The following is a 13,844-nucleotide window of genomic DNA, read 5'->3' on the forward strand; positions in this document are numbered from 1 at the left end:
ACAAAGTAGTGACGTCAACAGCACTGCTGTTGCACAATCAAATGTGATAGCAACTAAATGTTTACACACCACTATCAACAACTATACAAATTCAATGCCTTAAACAGATATGTCATCACTACATAAAGGCCTTTGTTTGTAACAAAGTCATGGCTTCTTCAGTGCTAATTTTTTCTTCATCTCTTTCATTTGTTTCGATGAAGACAACAGTCACTGGATGCTTTATTCAACCACACAATAATACTCTAGAAACACCACTTCAACTCACCTGGCCTCAAACTTGCCAATCCTGTGGTCACTTCCATGGCCTCCTGCCCACCTCCCATAAGCACCTGCAACACACACAATTGCAAGGTTCGAGCTCACTGATGATCTACTAAGATACACATTGCACAGCGACTACTTCATCTGACATGATCCATGATTGGAGAAATGGCAGCAAAGTCAAGGAGCTGCAAATACAACACAGTCAATTGCACACTACGTACAGCATTTATCATCAACTGCCAGTCCACGTCTCAGACTCTAAAACAATCATTAAATAATAATTTCATTTTTACTCCACTCCATCTCAGTGGCTGACTTGAAGCCTTTAACGGCATCACACAGTCATCTCTCTTCAAGGCCTCAAAGGCACAGACAGTCAAGTCACTTAGCTTTACTGGACTGCCATCTGTCAACATTAAAAAGTAACACAAAACCATAACAGCCATTTCATTTCAAACTGTACCACTCATTTCTCCTAAGATGTACTTTAAATATTCTAAAGTCTATTTCTGTACATAACTACATAAGTCAGTGGATTCACATTACGACAGGTCTGTAGTATGGACAGCTTAACCGACACACCGAGACTGAAGAAAATGTCATTGTAAATAAATGGGACAAGTGGACACACTCAGAGTAACCACACCTACTACTGTGTGGGTTTTTTGGTGTATCTTCTTATAACCCCCAACAAATTGTCAATGTTTACTTCTGTTCCCACTACCTTGTATAACAAACTATCAATAAATACAGTATCTTCAAATACATTTATCATTCACTTATCATATAATCTATGAGGAGTAAAAGAGTTCAAAGGAAAAGAACAACTCTTCTCTGGGTGTTTTGTTGTTGTTTGCTGATGGCCAGTGAGGTGTCATTCTGATACTAACATCTTTCAACAACTGTTATCACATCAATCATTTAGACTCAAATGACACAGATCTACCGTCACACAAGAGTTCTCACCTTGGCGGTGTTGTCTTTTGAGGCACTGATGAACGCATGCATTTTCTTTTCACCCACCGGTCTCACTTTCCCACAGTCGACAGCTGTTGTCGGCTGATCCTGTGAAGACATTTTTTGGAGTCCCCTGAGAAGAGCCAGTTAGGGAACGTAGCATGTATCGTGGCAGCAATTCATGAGTGTACGCTAGGGTCAACTGTGTCACTATTACACATTTACTTGGTACAGTATTACAATTATTATGCTTTCATTGGTTTCACAACAGTGTGCTGTTGCATGATAACATAACATTTAATGTCATAACATTGTTGCAGTATGCCAGTCTTCACTTTGGTTAGGAAATGTAAGGGCCTTCTTATGGCTAATTATTAGTGACATCCATGGTGAAGACACAGCAGCATATTGAGCTGAATAACATTAAAGGATACAGTCACAGTCGACGCACCACACTGCTCCCGTGTGTCCGTTGTAGGTACCGAGTCATTCCACACGTTGGTCACCTGTGTGGGGAGACATTGTTGAAGGTAAATATTAAAATGCTTCAATGCAATCATGGCTTCACTTCACACATTATTGGTTTGCTCTGAACTCTAAACTACTGGCACCACCAATAACCTCAGGAAGAAATCCTGCTAAAATTTCCAGACATTGTCAACTTTCAAACACCTCAATTAATGTTCAATCTGTTGCCAATAAACATCCAGAAATCATTCAGTATTCATGAGGGGAGTTATAACCTAAGGGAGAAAAATTAACTTTAAATTACCACTATTTCGCACAACAAGGAAGGGATTTTGTGTTTCAATCAGCGGGGTAAGACTATGGAACAGCCTTGCCATGGAGCTGAAGCAATGTCCAAACATGACACAGTTTAAAAAGAAATACAAAGTCACTCATTTTAAGAGGTATATGGATGAGGAAGGTGTCAGGTAGCATGGTATGTTTGTATATATAGGCAGGTGTGTATAGAATACTAAATGTGTGTTACTGGTATATATATATACACGTATGTGTGTATGAGTGTCTACATGGGGTTGAAAGGAAGACAACTATTGGTTAGCTAAGGAGAAGGGGTGGGAGTTCACAAGTTTTACTTCTTCCCATACCTTTTCGAATGTGCATTCTATGTTTGTCAATAATCAATATGTATTCCTTTTTCTTTCATTTTCATATTTGAAATAAACTTCAATCAATCAATCAAAAAAATCCATGTTGCACTATTTTCCTTTTAACCTGAATGAAAATAAGTTGTGTCCCCTTTTTCATGATTACAGTATGATTTTCATATCACACACACACTATAGAGCATATAGCCTTATGTTTGTAACACACTTGCAAGTCAAAACAAGCAGAGGATTATTCTGCTACTCGACTAGCAGAGTCGTGTTTCCATTTGTAGCTTATTTTTGACGTCAAACTAATTATTATCCTAGAGTCATTTCATGTCACTCACTGATCTTTAGCGATGGAATACAGAAGGTCGCCTTCTCCGTTGTACTTGATCTGAGTGGTGGACCGATCGTGGCCCTGCAGCAGGATGGGTTTCTGTACAGAAAAAGCAATATTTGCAAGTTAATTTCACATTTTCGAAAAGGTGCATCAGCCCAGCTCAAACTCCTGTCAAAGGCCAAACATTCCGATATCAGCGCAACCTTGGTGATATTTTTACATGTTCAGATATAATGTTTTTTGGAGTTTTTAGCACAAATTATTCACTTTTCTTTATTCTTTTCAATAAAGTAAAAAAAAGACACTCAAGGGTGCTATTGTGACCAATTTCCAAAATCGATTTGATTAAATTCACATAAACTAGAATGATGGCACATTCTGGTGAACGTTCTATTTTAGTGACTCATCAAACCAGTACCTTAACATTTAAAAGGTATAAAAGCTTATCACCTGACCTTTACCAACTGACACTTAATACACAATCAGTTGTACTGAGCATGTGTGCCACATTACTAAGTCAAGCACGACGAATGCAGTCATCATCTCAAGTAATTTTCTAACAAGAGCTGCAGCCAGATTTTGAAGTATACAGTGCCTCAGTGTGGCTGGTCAATCAAATTCTACGACATCACATGAAAACCTGTAGAGCAGGGATATCCACACGTTTTTGTCTTGGGAGCTACTTTTCAAATGACCAGGCTAAAGTGATCTACCTACATTGAAAACTCAATATATATATATATATATATATATATATATATTCACTCATATATATATATATATTCACTCATATAAACTGAATCTTATTCTATACATTATGTGCTATATAGTAATAATAATAATACATTTTATTTAAAAGCGCCTTTCAAGTCACCCAAGGACACTGTACATAAAACAAAACAAAAACAGAACAAAAAAACACATACGCCATATAGGTTGTACAGTCTGACTCAATACTTCTATGGTCCCTACCTTAGCCCTATTGATTAGCATCTTACAGTAGAATTATATTTATCATTTTAATTATTATTTTTTTAAATGGAATTGCTCTTGATCTACTGGTAGATCCAGATCTACTTATTGGGCACCCCTGCTGTAGAGCAACTTGTAACAACACTTGATCAGCAACTGTGCAACCTGTGGTCTGTCCGGATTGTAAGCTGTTTAACATGTGTGAAATATTTCTCATATTTACCTGGCTCAGGATAAACAAGAGTGCTGTCACACAACTTCCGCCGTTGGCCAGATGTCCGTACAGAGCACAACCGTGGCTTTTACTTAAAGTCAGAAAATGCAATACAACGACTTCTACTAATTCCAATGTTAGCGACACTTCCAACATATGGGGGGCTTAAGTTTTACCTTTTGGTTGGTTCTTTTCCGGACGAGCCATCCGCTGTGATGAAAACGCTGGACTGCAGCAATAAACACACGCTAGCAGATTAAATTGCCGTCAAAAAAGTTTCTCGAGAAACAAACTGCTTCATAATGTAGTTTAAACTACATTGTGAAGTTACTCATATCATCTTTACCCTTGTGACATCCACACACGAGGATGGCCAAATGTTTGTTTTTAAAATGAGAACGTAAAGCTCCTGGTACGCATGCGCAAACCAGGGAGAGGAAATGACGTAAATTTAATTATTAATGTGAAAGAACGTGTAGATCTGTGTATGTACAAATAAATAAAAAAATAAATAAAAACAGAAATAAATAGAGAACATATGAGACATTTCTTAATAACATTTTAGACCTTCAACCAAACCTGCATCTTAATAAAATCAATTACCAGAAATATTTCTTTATTTTTTTTAATTATATTCTCTCCACTAACTAGTCAAGACTTGACAACAATGGGTATTTATCTTCTGCGATCAGGAGTGGAGAATGAAAAAGGCAGTTCTGAAGGATAAAGAGCAAAGGGAAGAGGGGACCAACCAAAAAATAAAATAAAGAAACGGAAATATATCTGATATGTTCCAGTAACTTTTCCCAGAACGTGTTTGGACACAGATTTATTTATTTTTTTGTACTTCCTGGTAAACAAGTAAAACCAGTCTCCTGACATTTCATTTTCATTTCAAGTGCATTAAATGGAGTTTTAAAATCTTAGACCTGACTCAAATTGTTATACCTTGACATTAAGGTAAGACTCTGTACATGACAAATGATATCTAAAAAAAACCATAATTCACAGGACTTGCCATAAAACATCATTTTTCCACAGAATACATGTATTCATATACCAGCTGCACATGCTTGTGACATAAATGTGAAATATCAGTTAAGACCAAAGGCACAAGGACACACAGCAGGTTCAAATCTCTAATTCAGGCCACAGCCTATAGACAGACTATTTTTAGCTCTCTGATAATAGATTCTTCCATCAGCTCAGATGACCACCTCTGAATTCATAATACACCTGGACTGGGTCTGCTCGGTGCAGCAGCATCAAGCATCACAGCGTGTGTACGGATGACACACCGACCCCGTCCTCGCAGCTCACTATTTTTATATTTATTTGTCTTCACCAAAACATGGCCGTGACTACAGCGACAGCATTAATACAAAAAAACCACGTGAGGATGAATGCGGCCCTATAATCAGATCCATTTCATCCACCTATTGTCTTTTAATTTCTGCTGCACGATCCCGGGGATAAATGAAGAGCCCCTTAATTGAGAATATTCATGGTTCCACCTGGTTCTGCTCATCTAAATAAACAATGAAACAATGAGTCAGTGGTTGGTGAATCACACCTCTCTGCTTGGATCGTCCCACACTCCACCTGTGACGCTGTCTCCCTCGTACAGGGACAGTTTGCGTGCAGGGCTGCAGGGCTGCACTTTTTTCCATTTTATTCATGAATGAAACCGCTCTCATTTAATGTGCAGCTCACAGCCTGGCTGCTTTAGATTGGTTTCTCCAGGCTGTGTGGAGGGAGTGGAGCGGAGAGCTGAAGGCCTTAAGGTCAGTGCTGTTCAAGTGCAAGGAATCAGCAGGAGGGGCCGGAGGTCGGATCAACTGGCTGATTCCTTACCGGCTGATTAACGTTCTCAGAAACAGCGCACATCTCATGTATGTAATAAACCTTATTGCTTATATTGTACAGCAGCATTTTAATCATGGAATGGGGTCTGAGTTTTAACACATGGTCAACAAACAACGGCTGGGTTTATCACAGTGGTTCCTAAACTTTTTCTACGTGGCACAAACACATACTGTATATGCAGTTTTCTGTGTAGATTTGTTGGTATTTATGTGCTATTATCGCACTGATGTGAGTCGCTCTAATCAGGTCAACACTGTATTCAACTGTCGCCCCACTCTGACACTATGAAAGAACAGTTAGGCCAGTTTTTTTCCTTGAATGTTTTATGAGGAGACCTACTTTTCAGGATGTGAATGTATGGCAACCCAGTTTTTAGTACTGAACATGTGTATTAGAAATATATACGCATAAATAAAAGTCATTTATATTTTTCATTATTGTAGTTTACTAATGCGATAAAAAAATAATACCCTTTTTTATGTGAAAAAAAAATATATATACTGATCCTTAGTGTTGTTGTTTAAAGGTACAAGTACCAGTACTATGAATATACACAAATGTGAAATCTATGCTACATGGTCTATGCAAGTACCAGTACTATGAATACACACAAATGTGAAATCTATGCTACATGGATAACATTAGGATAATAATACAACATGAGCCGCCTCCCAATGTGACAAAAAAACATTTCGACATCCGCCTCTGACCGGGGGGGTTGCGGAGGACGACAACATTAACTACGCTGCACGTCGACCAACATCATTTTAACACCATTAAAATTTTTCCCGCACCAATAGTGTAGGTGGTGACAAGTGTTCACTCAGGCTCCAACCGAAGCCAGAGCAGAGCAGATGGAGGCATCGATGCTTCAACCACACAGGGGGAACCCAGACAGATGGACGCACGGAGTGAAGCACCTGCTCTTGGCTCCACATCTTCTGGTTCACAGAGGGAATTAATATCTCATGGGGCTTACAGGACACACACTAACCAAACAAAGTACGGGTTTATCTGCATTTTGCAGCCACGAGGCGTCTGTGAACTCAGGCATTTTATTTACCCTAAGCTCAGCCTTTTCTCTCCTCATTGAGATTCACACTAACGACTCACACTGTTTGTTGTATCCCAGACAAAAATTTTACTCTTAACTCAACGGTGTAGCGGTTATCACGCCTGCATAATGAATGGCGCCTCCTGTGGCAGCCTGGACGATAAAGCTCCTCTGACAATTTTTATTGACATTTTATTGTCCAAATATCCACCAATTTGGAATGTTGACTCGACTTATCTCGACTTGACCCAACTCGATGTGACTTGACGTGATTTGAATTTGAATTTTCTGAAATGCCCCTTTCCTTTAGCCTCTTGTATCCGTGGCTCTGACCTGATACTTCTGCTCTAGCTCTAGTACTTCAGAACGTTCACCTCTGTCCTCAGAAATGGCAGAGTGCACAGTTTAATATAAGTCGTGACGTTTCTGTGACGCAGCCTGCTTAACTTGTAAATCAATGCCAGCCCCAAGGTTTGTTGTGTTTGTTGAATTTAAAGGAGGAATGCAGGAATTTCCTGTAAAGGATGTGCATTTTAAAAATGGAGCGCTGTTCAAAAGTTTGCGGTAGTAATGAGAAAAATTGGTCTTCATGCAAAAAGTAAAATAGTTCCATGTACATGATATATACTTTTGAACAATTCCATGACACATGACATACACTATAGCAGGATTTAAAAAACATAAACAACCAAAGTAGTAATACTGCATTACTAAAGTACCTCTAAGGCCAAAAACTCAAAGCAGACTGGAATTTCCAGATGTGCAGTTTAAATTCTTCTGAAGAAGCAGTGAAGCAGTGAAATATACCCAGTAGTATCTTCAGCTCAAAACTGACTTAAATTGGTTAAAAGGGTTTAAAGTAGTAAAAAAAAATGGTAGCATTATAAATATTTCAATTACAGTGTTTGTTTTTGTTTTTTCCTGCAGCCAACAAACGTTCCATCTTTTGTTTTTCACAGTGCCCGGTCTGTTATTACAGCAGCTACCTACACTGTCACCGTCTGTCTCTCCCCTGAAGTCACTGGAGACATGTTCATATTGGAATTTTCATAAATGTAAAACAACAGCAGCAACAGCAGCAACAACACACACGTTGTCTTATAAAATGGAGTATAACAGGTCATTGAAATTCACACATGCGCTCTGCTTTCTGAGCAGATATGAATCACTCCAACCATTGTCATATCCAACGCAGATGGCACTCCAGTTCACGAGCATCGAAACGAGGACTGTTAAATCAGTCAGCATCAGGTTTTGTTTTTCGCAGGCACGCTCAAGCATAAACCTTCATAAACATACCAGGTTCCCTTCAACAATTTCTGGTACAACTTTTTAAGATGCTAATTAGGTAATTAATTAATATCCTGGCTATTTTTAATCATTCCTTAAAATGGAATTTAAAAAAACAACAAAAAAAAACAAAACAAAAAAACAAAAAAAAAAAAAACAAACGGAAAGGTGGCAGCCTCCTTCTGTCATTAATCTGTATAATTAATTTCACCTGTTGTCATGGTTATCTTAGCTCCTTCTCCGCTCATTATTACCAGTGATTAGCCCGCTCCTGCTAGGTAGATGTGATATTATTGTAATTTATTTCTAATTGTCTATCTGTATGGTCTGTTTACCTACCAAACTACTACCTACTGACATGGCATTCATTCCCCAATGAAAAACCAACATCCATTGTCAAAATAAACTAATAAAAAATAAAATAAAATAAAATAAAATAAAATAAAATAAAATAAAATAAAATAAAATATAGCACCAGCTTCTGTCACATTGTAGTTAGTCATACAGAATCATGGCATCTTGGATGAATATTCCCTCAAATGGGCTGCAAAATAATGCGTGACGTGAACCTCTTACGGTGTGTAAACAGTGTTTGATTCCCCATGATGTAATTTGTGTATAACTTCGTCTGCCCTGAACACTGAATACACAAACAATTTGAGATAATTATCTCCAAAAAGCGATGATTAGCTCCTGTGTCTGTGTTTTCACTGCCAATGCGCCCAAAGTCCCTGCCAAACCAGGAATCCTTGGTGATGAAATAGAGCTTTGCCAGGAGACCATCAGTAATACTGGCAGGTTTTGCTGCTTTTATTACAATTATTACCAATTTTCTATTTATTTTTTTCTTGTTCACAACCACTCACCCACTCAATCGTAGCAAAGCAATGTTATTTTTACAAACAGCTGAGTTTGGTTCCATCCAGATATTTTTCTGCTCTAATTGAAATGTAAAGCTCAGCTCTTCTCGGAGAAGCGTCATTACCGCGACTGATCACGCTAATGTATTTTTAAGACACCCAGCTTACGGGCTAATTAATATCCCCCTGGAAAAAGCTGCGAATGGCTGCTGTAGGAGCTGCTTCATTACCACCAGCTGTCATAATGTTTATAGAAACTCTTATATGCAAAGTTTAAGGGTGGCTTGTGGCGAGATTCAACAACATTACTGCAACAGGAGAAGAAATGTGAAGAGAATTTAACACATTTCAGAAGTAATTTCAATACTTTTCTGTGTTTGCAGATGCAATCGTGCTATCTGTAATGAAATATGTGCATTTTATAAAATTTTGTGCATTTAATGATTTGGGATTGAAGCGATATTTAAACAATCTTTCAAATTAAAAAATAAAAATATAGCAACTCCATGATTTTATATGATGGTAATAGGATGATAGAAGATCCTTCAAGTCTTAGTCATCCAACAACAACAACAAAAATCTTACATGTATAGCTTCAATGTTCCAGTCAAATGCATTCACTTATTCACATGACACTTTACTTTACAAATGTATCTCATATAATAAGAAATTTCCAAGCAGTCGTTTCAGTCCACGTTTACATCTGTGGTGATTCTGGCGCCGGAAAACGTGGCTGTGTCTTTAAGAGCTGCTGTCAAAGGCTATATTCAGATCACCCAGATGAGGTGACCCTCATTCAATTTTTTTAGGTTGAAAACTCAGACGGGATAGTTCAGGGATGGCTGAATATTGTTTTCTTAACATCTAAGTCCGGGGATCAGACATAGATCTGATTTAAAGCTGTGTGCCATGAATAAAAATGTCTGATCACAATCAGTGCACTGAACAGTCAGAGCAGTCAGTGGAAAGAAAGTAAAATTAAACAGATTGAGTTCTTCCAACAGAAAGCCTTTATCTCTTACTACTCTTTGCTTCATTACAAAATAGTTTCCGTTTCTGGCACATTTAAAAAAAAAAGCTGTCAAAACATGCGCGTGTGTGCATGTATGACATGTATGTTAAAGTGAAGTGAAGACACGTGTGTTCAGAAACACCTCCTATGGAATGTGAACAGAAGCCACTGTGTCACCGTGAGTGTCTACGGGTCTGCACCAGTTCCGTGGTGCTGCAGAATGTTGCTGCAGAATGCAGCTGTACGTACACACCAGGCATGCAAGAAAAAATGACCTAAAAAATAAACGTGTACTGCCTGAAAAATCTCTCAGGCAGCTGATGGAGGATATTTGACCATGTCTTTTCCGCTTATACCATTAAACAGCAAGCCCTTTAAAAATAAAAATAAAAATAAAAATAAAAATAAAAATAAAAATAAAAATAAAAATAAAGATAAAAAAATAAAAAAATTAAAATTGCTGCAAGGCAGGCATAAATAAAGACACAGCTCAGAACAATTATCTGAGACAGTGCTGCAAGGCAGGCGTAAATAATGACACAGCTCAGAACAATTATCTGAGACTACACATTTGTAAAAGTCATTAAATGTGCTTTCGTTTTTTAAACTTTCAGCTGGAAATGACTGCAGTTACGACGGACATTTGAACCCGTTAAACACTTCACCGCGGAGTCTGCAATCACATACTTGAAATCAATTGCAATTACATCTTCCCCTGCGTTGCGTCTCCCCACAGAAACCATCAGAGCGTGTCATCACCAATCCTTACTGCGTTATTCCCGAGTCACATCCATGTTTGTTTTGGAACGCGTTTCACCGTTACTCATGCTCTCAGCTGGTGGCAGTCACATAGAAAATACAAACAGGGATCAAGAGTTAACGCGGTTTTTATTTCACAGAAGTTAAAACATCACCTCACGACAGCGAGTAAAGCTTAAATAAGGGAACGAGACAAAAGGACGAGGCTCAAACTCCTCATTTTGGTACCAAAACTCCACCAATAATATATACAAAAAAGGAACCCCACGTTGGTTCTGACAGATTTATGAATAAATAAATGTCCATTATACATATGCCATGTTTAATATAAACAAATATTTGCAGCACAAATTGCACTTGCCGATGTCTGTGAGGTAACAGCCAAACCAGTCAGTTTGTTAAATGGGAGACAATTACTGAGAACTACCACGGAGCTGGGACCTATGACCGGGGTCATAGGTCACTCTGCCATCCACAGACCATAATATATTAAGTTCTAATCATCCACCGGCTTCACTGTCATTTGTTAGAAAAGAACAGTGCATTCAATAAATCCATAAAAATCCATGTGAACAGATGTTTGGTGTCAGTGTTCGGCCATGTCGTCCCTGTCATTTTGTTCGTTTTTACACTAACGGTCCTTAACCCCAAGGACTCCACGACAACATACACAAGATCACAAAATAATTTGTTTAAAATAGAAAATACATAATTGAACCATAAACAAACACAGTGTATTGTCATCAGATCATCATCATATAATAATATAAAGTAAATGTAAACTTTAAATTAAAGAATCTGTTGTTATTTTGCCAATCAGTTCATATGACATTTTTTAAAATTCCTTTAAAGTTTTCTACATACCGTCTGGCTTATTTCTGGGAATGACAAATACAGAGGAAATATATATATATATATATATATTTTAAAAACGCGTCATTTTTATACTTATAAAAACAAAGAATTAGTCTTACACCAATTCAATCTTTTTTTTTAAATAAATATAAGAAGTTCCTATATACAAAGCAGTTGAAGAACCTGCTGCTAAAAAGAAAACAGAATTGTAGGATAGACAAAAAAGAGACCAACAGATTTAAAAAGTGCAGAAAAGGGAGGCAGAAAAGTCTGAGTATAAAAAAAACAAAAAACAAGTCTGAATGCAAAGACAAACATGAATGTTTTAAAGGAAGATGTTTGAAAAGACTGGTTACACACACAAAAACATTTTAAAAATGTAATAATGTAATAATGTAATGGAATAATAATAATACCAGGAAATATATAATTACAGTACAAATATTGTGTTAACAATATTGACCAACATAATTAAATGTAAACAAAGTAAAAGAAATGTCATGTTTGTTTAAAGTCAGTCCACAATAATTGTGGCAACTGTTTTTTTTTTTTTTTGTTTGTTTGTTTTTAGGTCTAGTTAGTTCATCCGGTTTACAGTGCTTTTGAAACCATTCCTGCGGACCACAGACCGTTTACAGTCCGTGACAAATCAACTGTCTGTTAAGGTGAACCTCAAGTATTTAGGCGGAAAGACGATGCGGATGCAGAAATATCGAAATATGTGTTTGGATGTGACGTAAGTGGAACGATCCTCTGCAATCCTTTCAGACGCAAATTCTCACTGTAAATCCATCCTAGTAAAAAAAAAAAGTTTCATCATTTCCATCTCAGAACTGCGACTCGGATTTTGGCACATTCAGTCTGATGGCAGCCGGGTCCAGGCTGGGACAGTCTGTCCACATGCCCAGCGCGCCTGTCTCCATGGTGGAAACAAAGACACCTGAGTACCGGGACAGGTCGCCGAAGCTGATGTGCAACCTGCGGTCCGCCTGCCTGGGGCAGCACAGCAGCCGCTTGAACGCCTTCCTGAAGTCCGGGCTGCGGCTGTAAATGATGGGGTTAAAGGCTGAGTTGACGTAGCCGAGCCAGTTTAAGAAGACGAACACGTCTTTGTCCACCACCTCTGCGCAAAAGACGCGCACCACGTTGACTATGAAGAAAGGCAGCCAGCAGAGGGTGAAGGTCCCCATGATGATGCCCAGAGTCTTGAGAGCCTTCTGCTCCCGCAGGGCCATCATCCTGGACGGCTTCTTCTTGTACTTGGAGGAGAGTCCGGTTAAGGTGTTGTGAAACCTGCCCTCGCACTTGTCGATTTTCCTCAGATGATTCTTCGCCTCTCGGTACACGCGTGCGTAAACGAAGATCATGACGAGCAGAGGGATGTAGAAAGAGATGATGGATGAGGAGATGGCATAGGCTTTGTTAGTGACGAAGTCGCAGCACTGCGGGTCTTCGTAGCAGCGGGTGTCCACGCTGTCCCGCGACCAGTGCATCATGATGGGGAGGAAGGAAACCAGTGCGGAGATGGCCCACACCACGCACACCACGGCTCTGGCCCGGGATTTGGTCAGCAGGCTTTGGTAACGGAAAGGCGACGTGATGGCCACGTATCTGTCTATGGCGATTACGCACAGGGTCTCGATGCTGGCCGTGACGCACAGGACGTCCACGGAGATCCAGAACTCGCAGAAGAAGGAGCCGTAAAGCCAGGTGCCGCGCACCTCCAGAGTGGCACCGATCGGCACCACCAGCAGCCCCATGATGAGGTCTGCGCTGGCCAGCGACACGATGAACACGTTGGTGAGGGTCTGCAGCCTGTGCGTCCTGGCAATGGCCACGATGACCAGTATGTTCCCGAACACGATGAACACGACGATTAGGGCCATCACCACGCTCATACCCGCTGTCCACTGCTCCGACGCGGCGGAGGTGTCGGGCGCGTTGTCCGCGGTGCCATTGTGAAAAGCGACCGGTGAGGACGCACCACCGTCCTCCATGGTGGGCTGCTGCGCTTTGTGCCACTCCAGGTCCGGGTCATTCACGCGCCTCTACACGGTGCTCCCATCGTGACGCGCTCTCCCGAGCCACTGGTTCTGGTCCTCACTCCTCACTGATCGATCCACAGCTGCTTTGTGTGGCGAACCAGGAACGAGGGCTGCTGCACATTAAGCAGGACGTCAACAGGCTGTGACATCACCGCTGCTCTCGACCAATCAGATGGCTGCGACCCACTAATTGTAACTAAAAGTTATGGAAGTAAACCTCTGATGGTTGCCAACTATA

At 39.6% G+C, this 13,844-nt stretch overlaps 1 protein-coding gene and 1 long non-coding RNA gene across 3 annotated transcripts; both read right to left on the bottom strand.

Annotated features, from left to right (window-relative positions):
- Positions 1-12: 12 nt before the first annotated feature.
- On the bottom strand, positions 13-6,240 carry LOC103381443 (uncharacterized). Of its 2 annotated transcripts, none has more exons than XR_521799.3 (5): positions 4,042-6,240; positions 2,684-2,775; positions 1,659-1,730; positions 1,234-1,357; positions 13-332 (listed from the first exon to the last, which is right to left on the bottom strand). It is a non-coding gene; the product is annotated as an uncharacterized LOC103381443 (long non-coding RNA). The 2 variants fall into 2 exon arrangements; XR_001760343.2 differs by lacking the exon at positions 4,042-6,240 and adding an exon at positions 3,875-3,953.
- A 4,576-nt stretch (positions 6,241-10,816) lies between these two features.
- On the bottom strand, positions 10,817-13,835 carry adrb1 (adrenoceptor beta 1). Its single transcript, XM_008313902.3, has one exon. It carries the CDS (start codon positions 13,556-13,558, stop codon positions 12,389-12,391), a length of 1,170 nt encoding a protein of 389 aa, XP_008312124.1. The 5' UTR covers positions 13,559-13,835; the 3' UTR covers positions 10,817-12,388.
- Between the last annotated feature and the right edge of the window lie 9 nt (positions 13,836-13,844).

Source organism: Cynoglossus semilaevis, chromosome 8 (genome assembly GCF_000523025.1).
Source record: "Cynoglossus semilaevis isolate Cse_v1.0 chromosome 8, Cse_v1.0, whole genome shotgun sequence".
NCBI lineage: Eukaryota > Metazoa > Chordata > Actinopteri > Pleuronectiformes > Cynoglossidae > Cynoglossus > Cynoglossus semilaevis.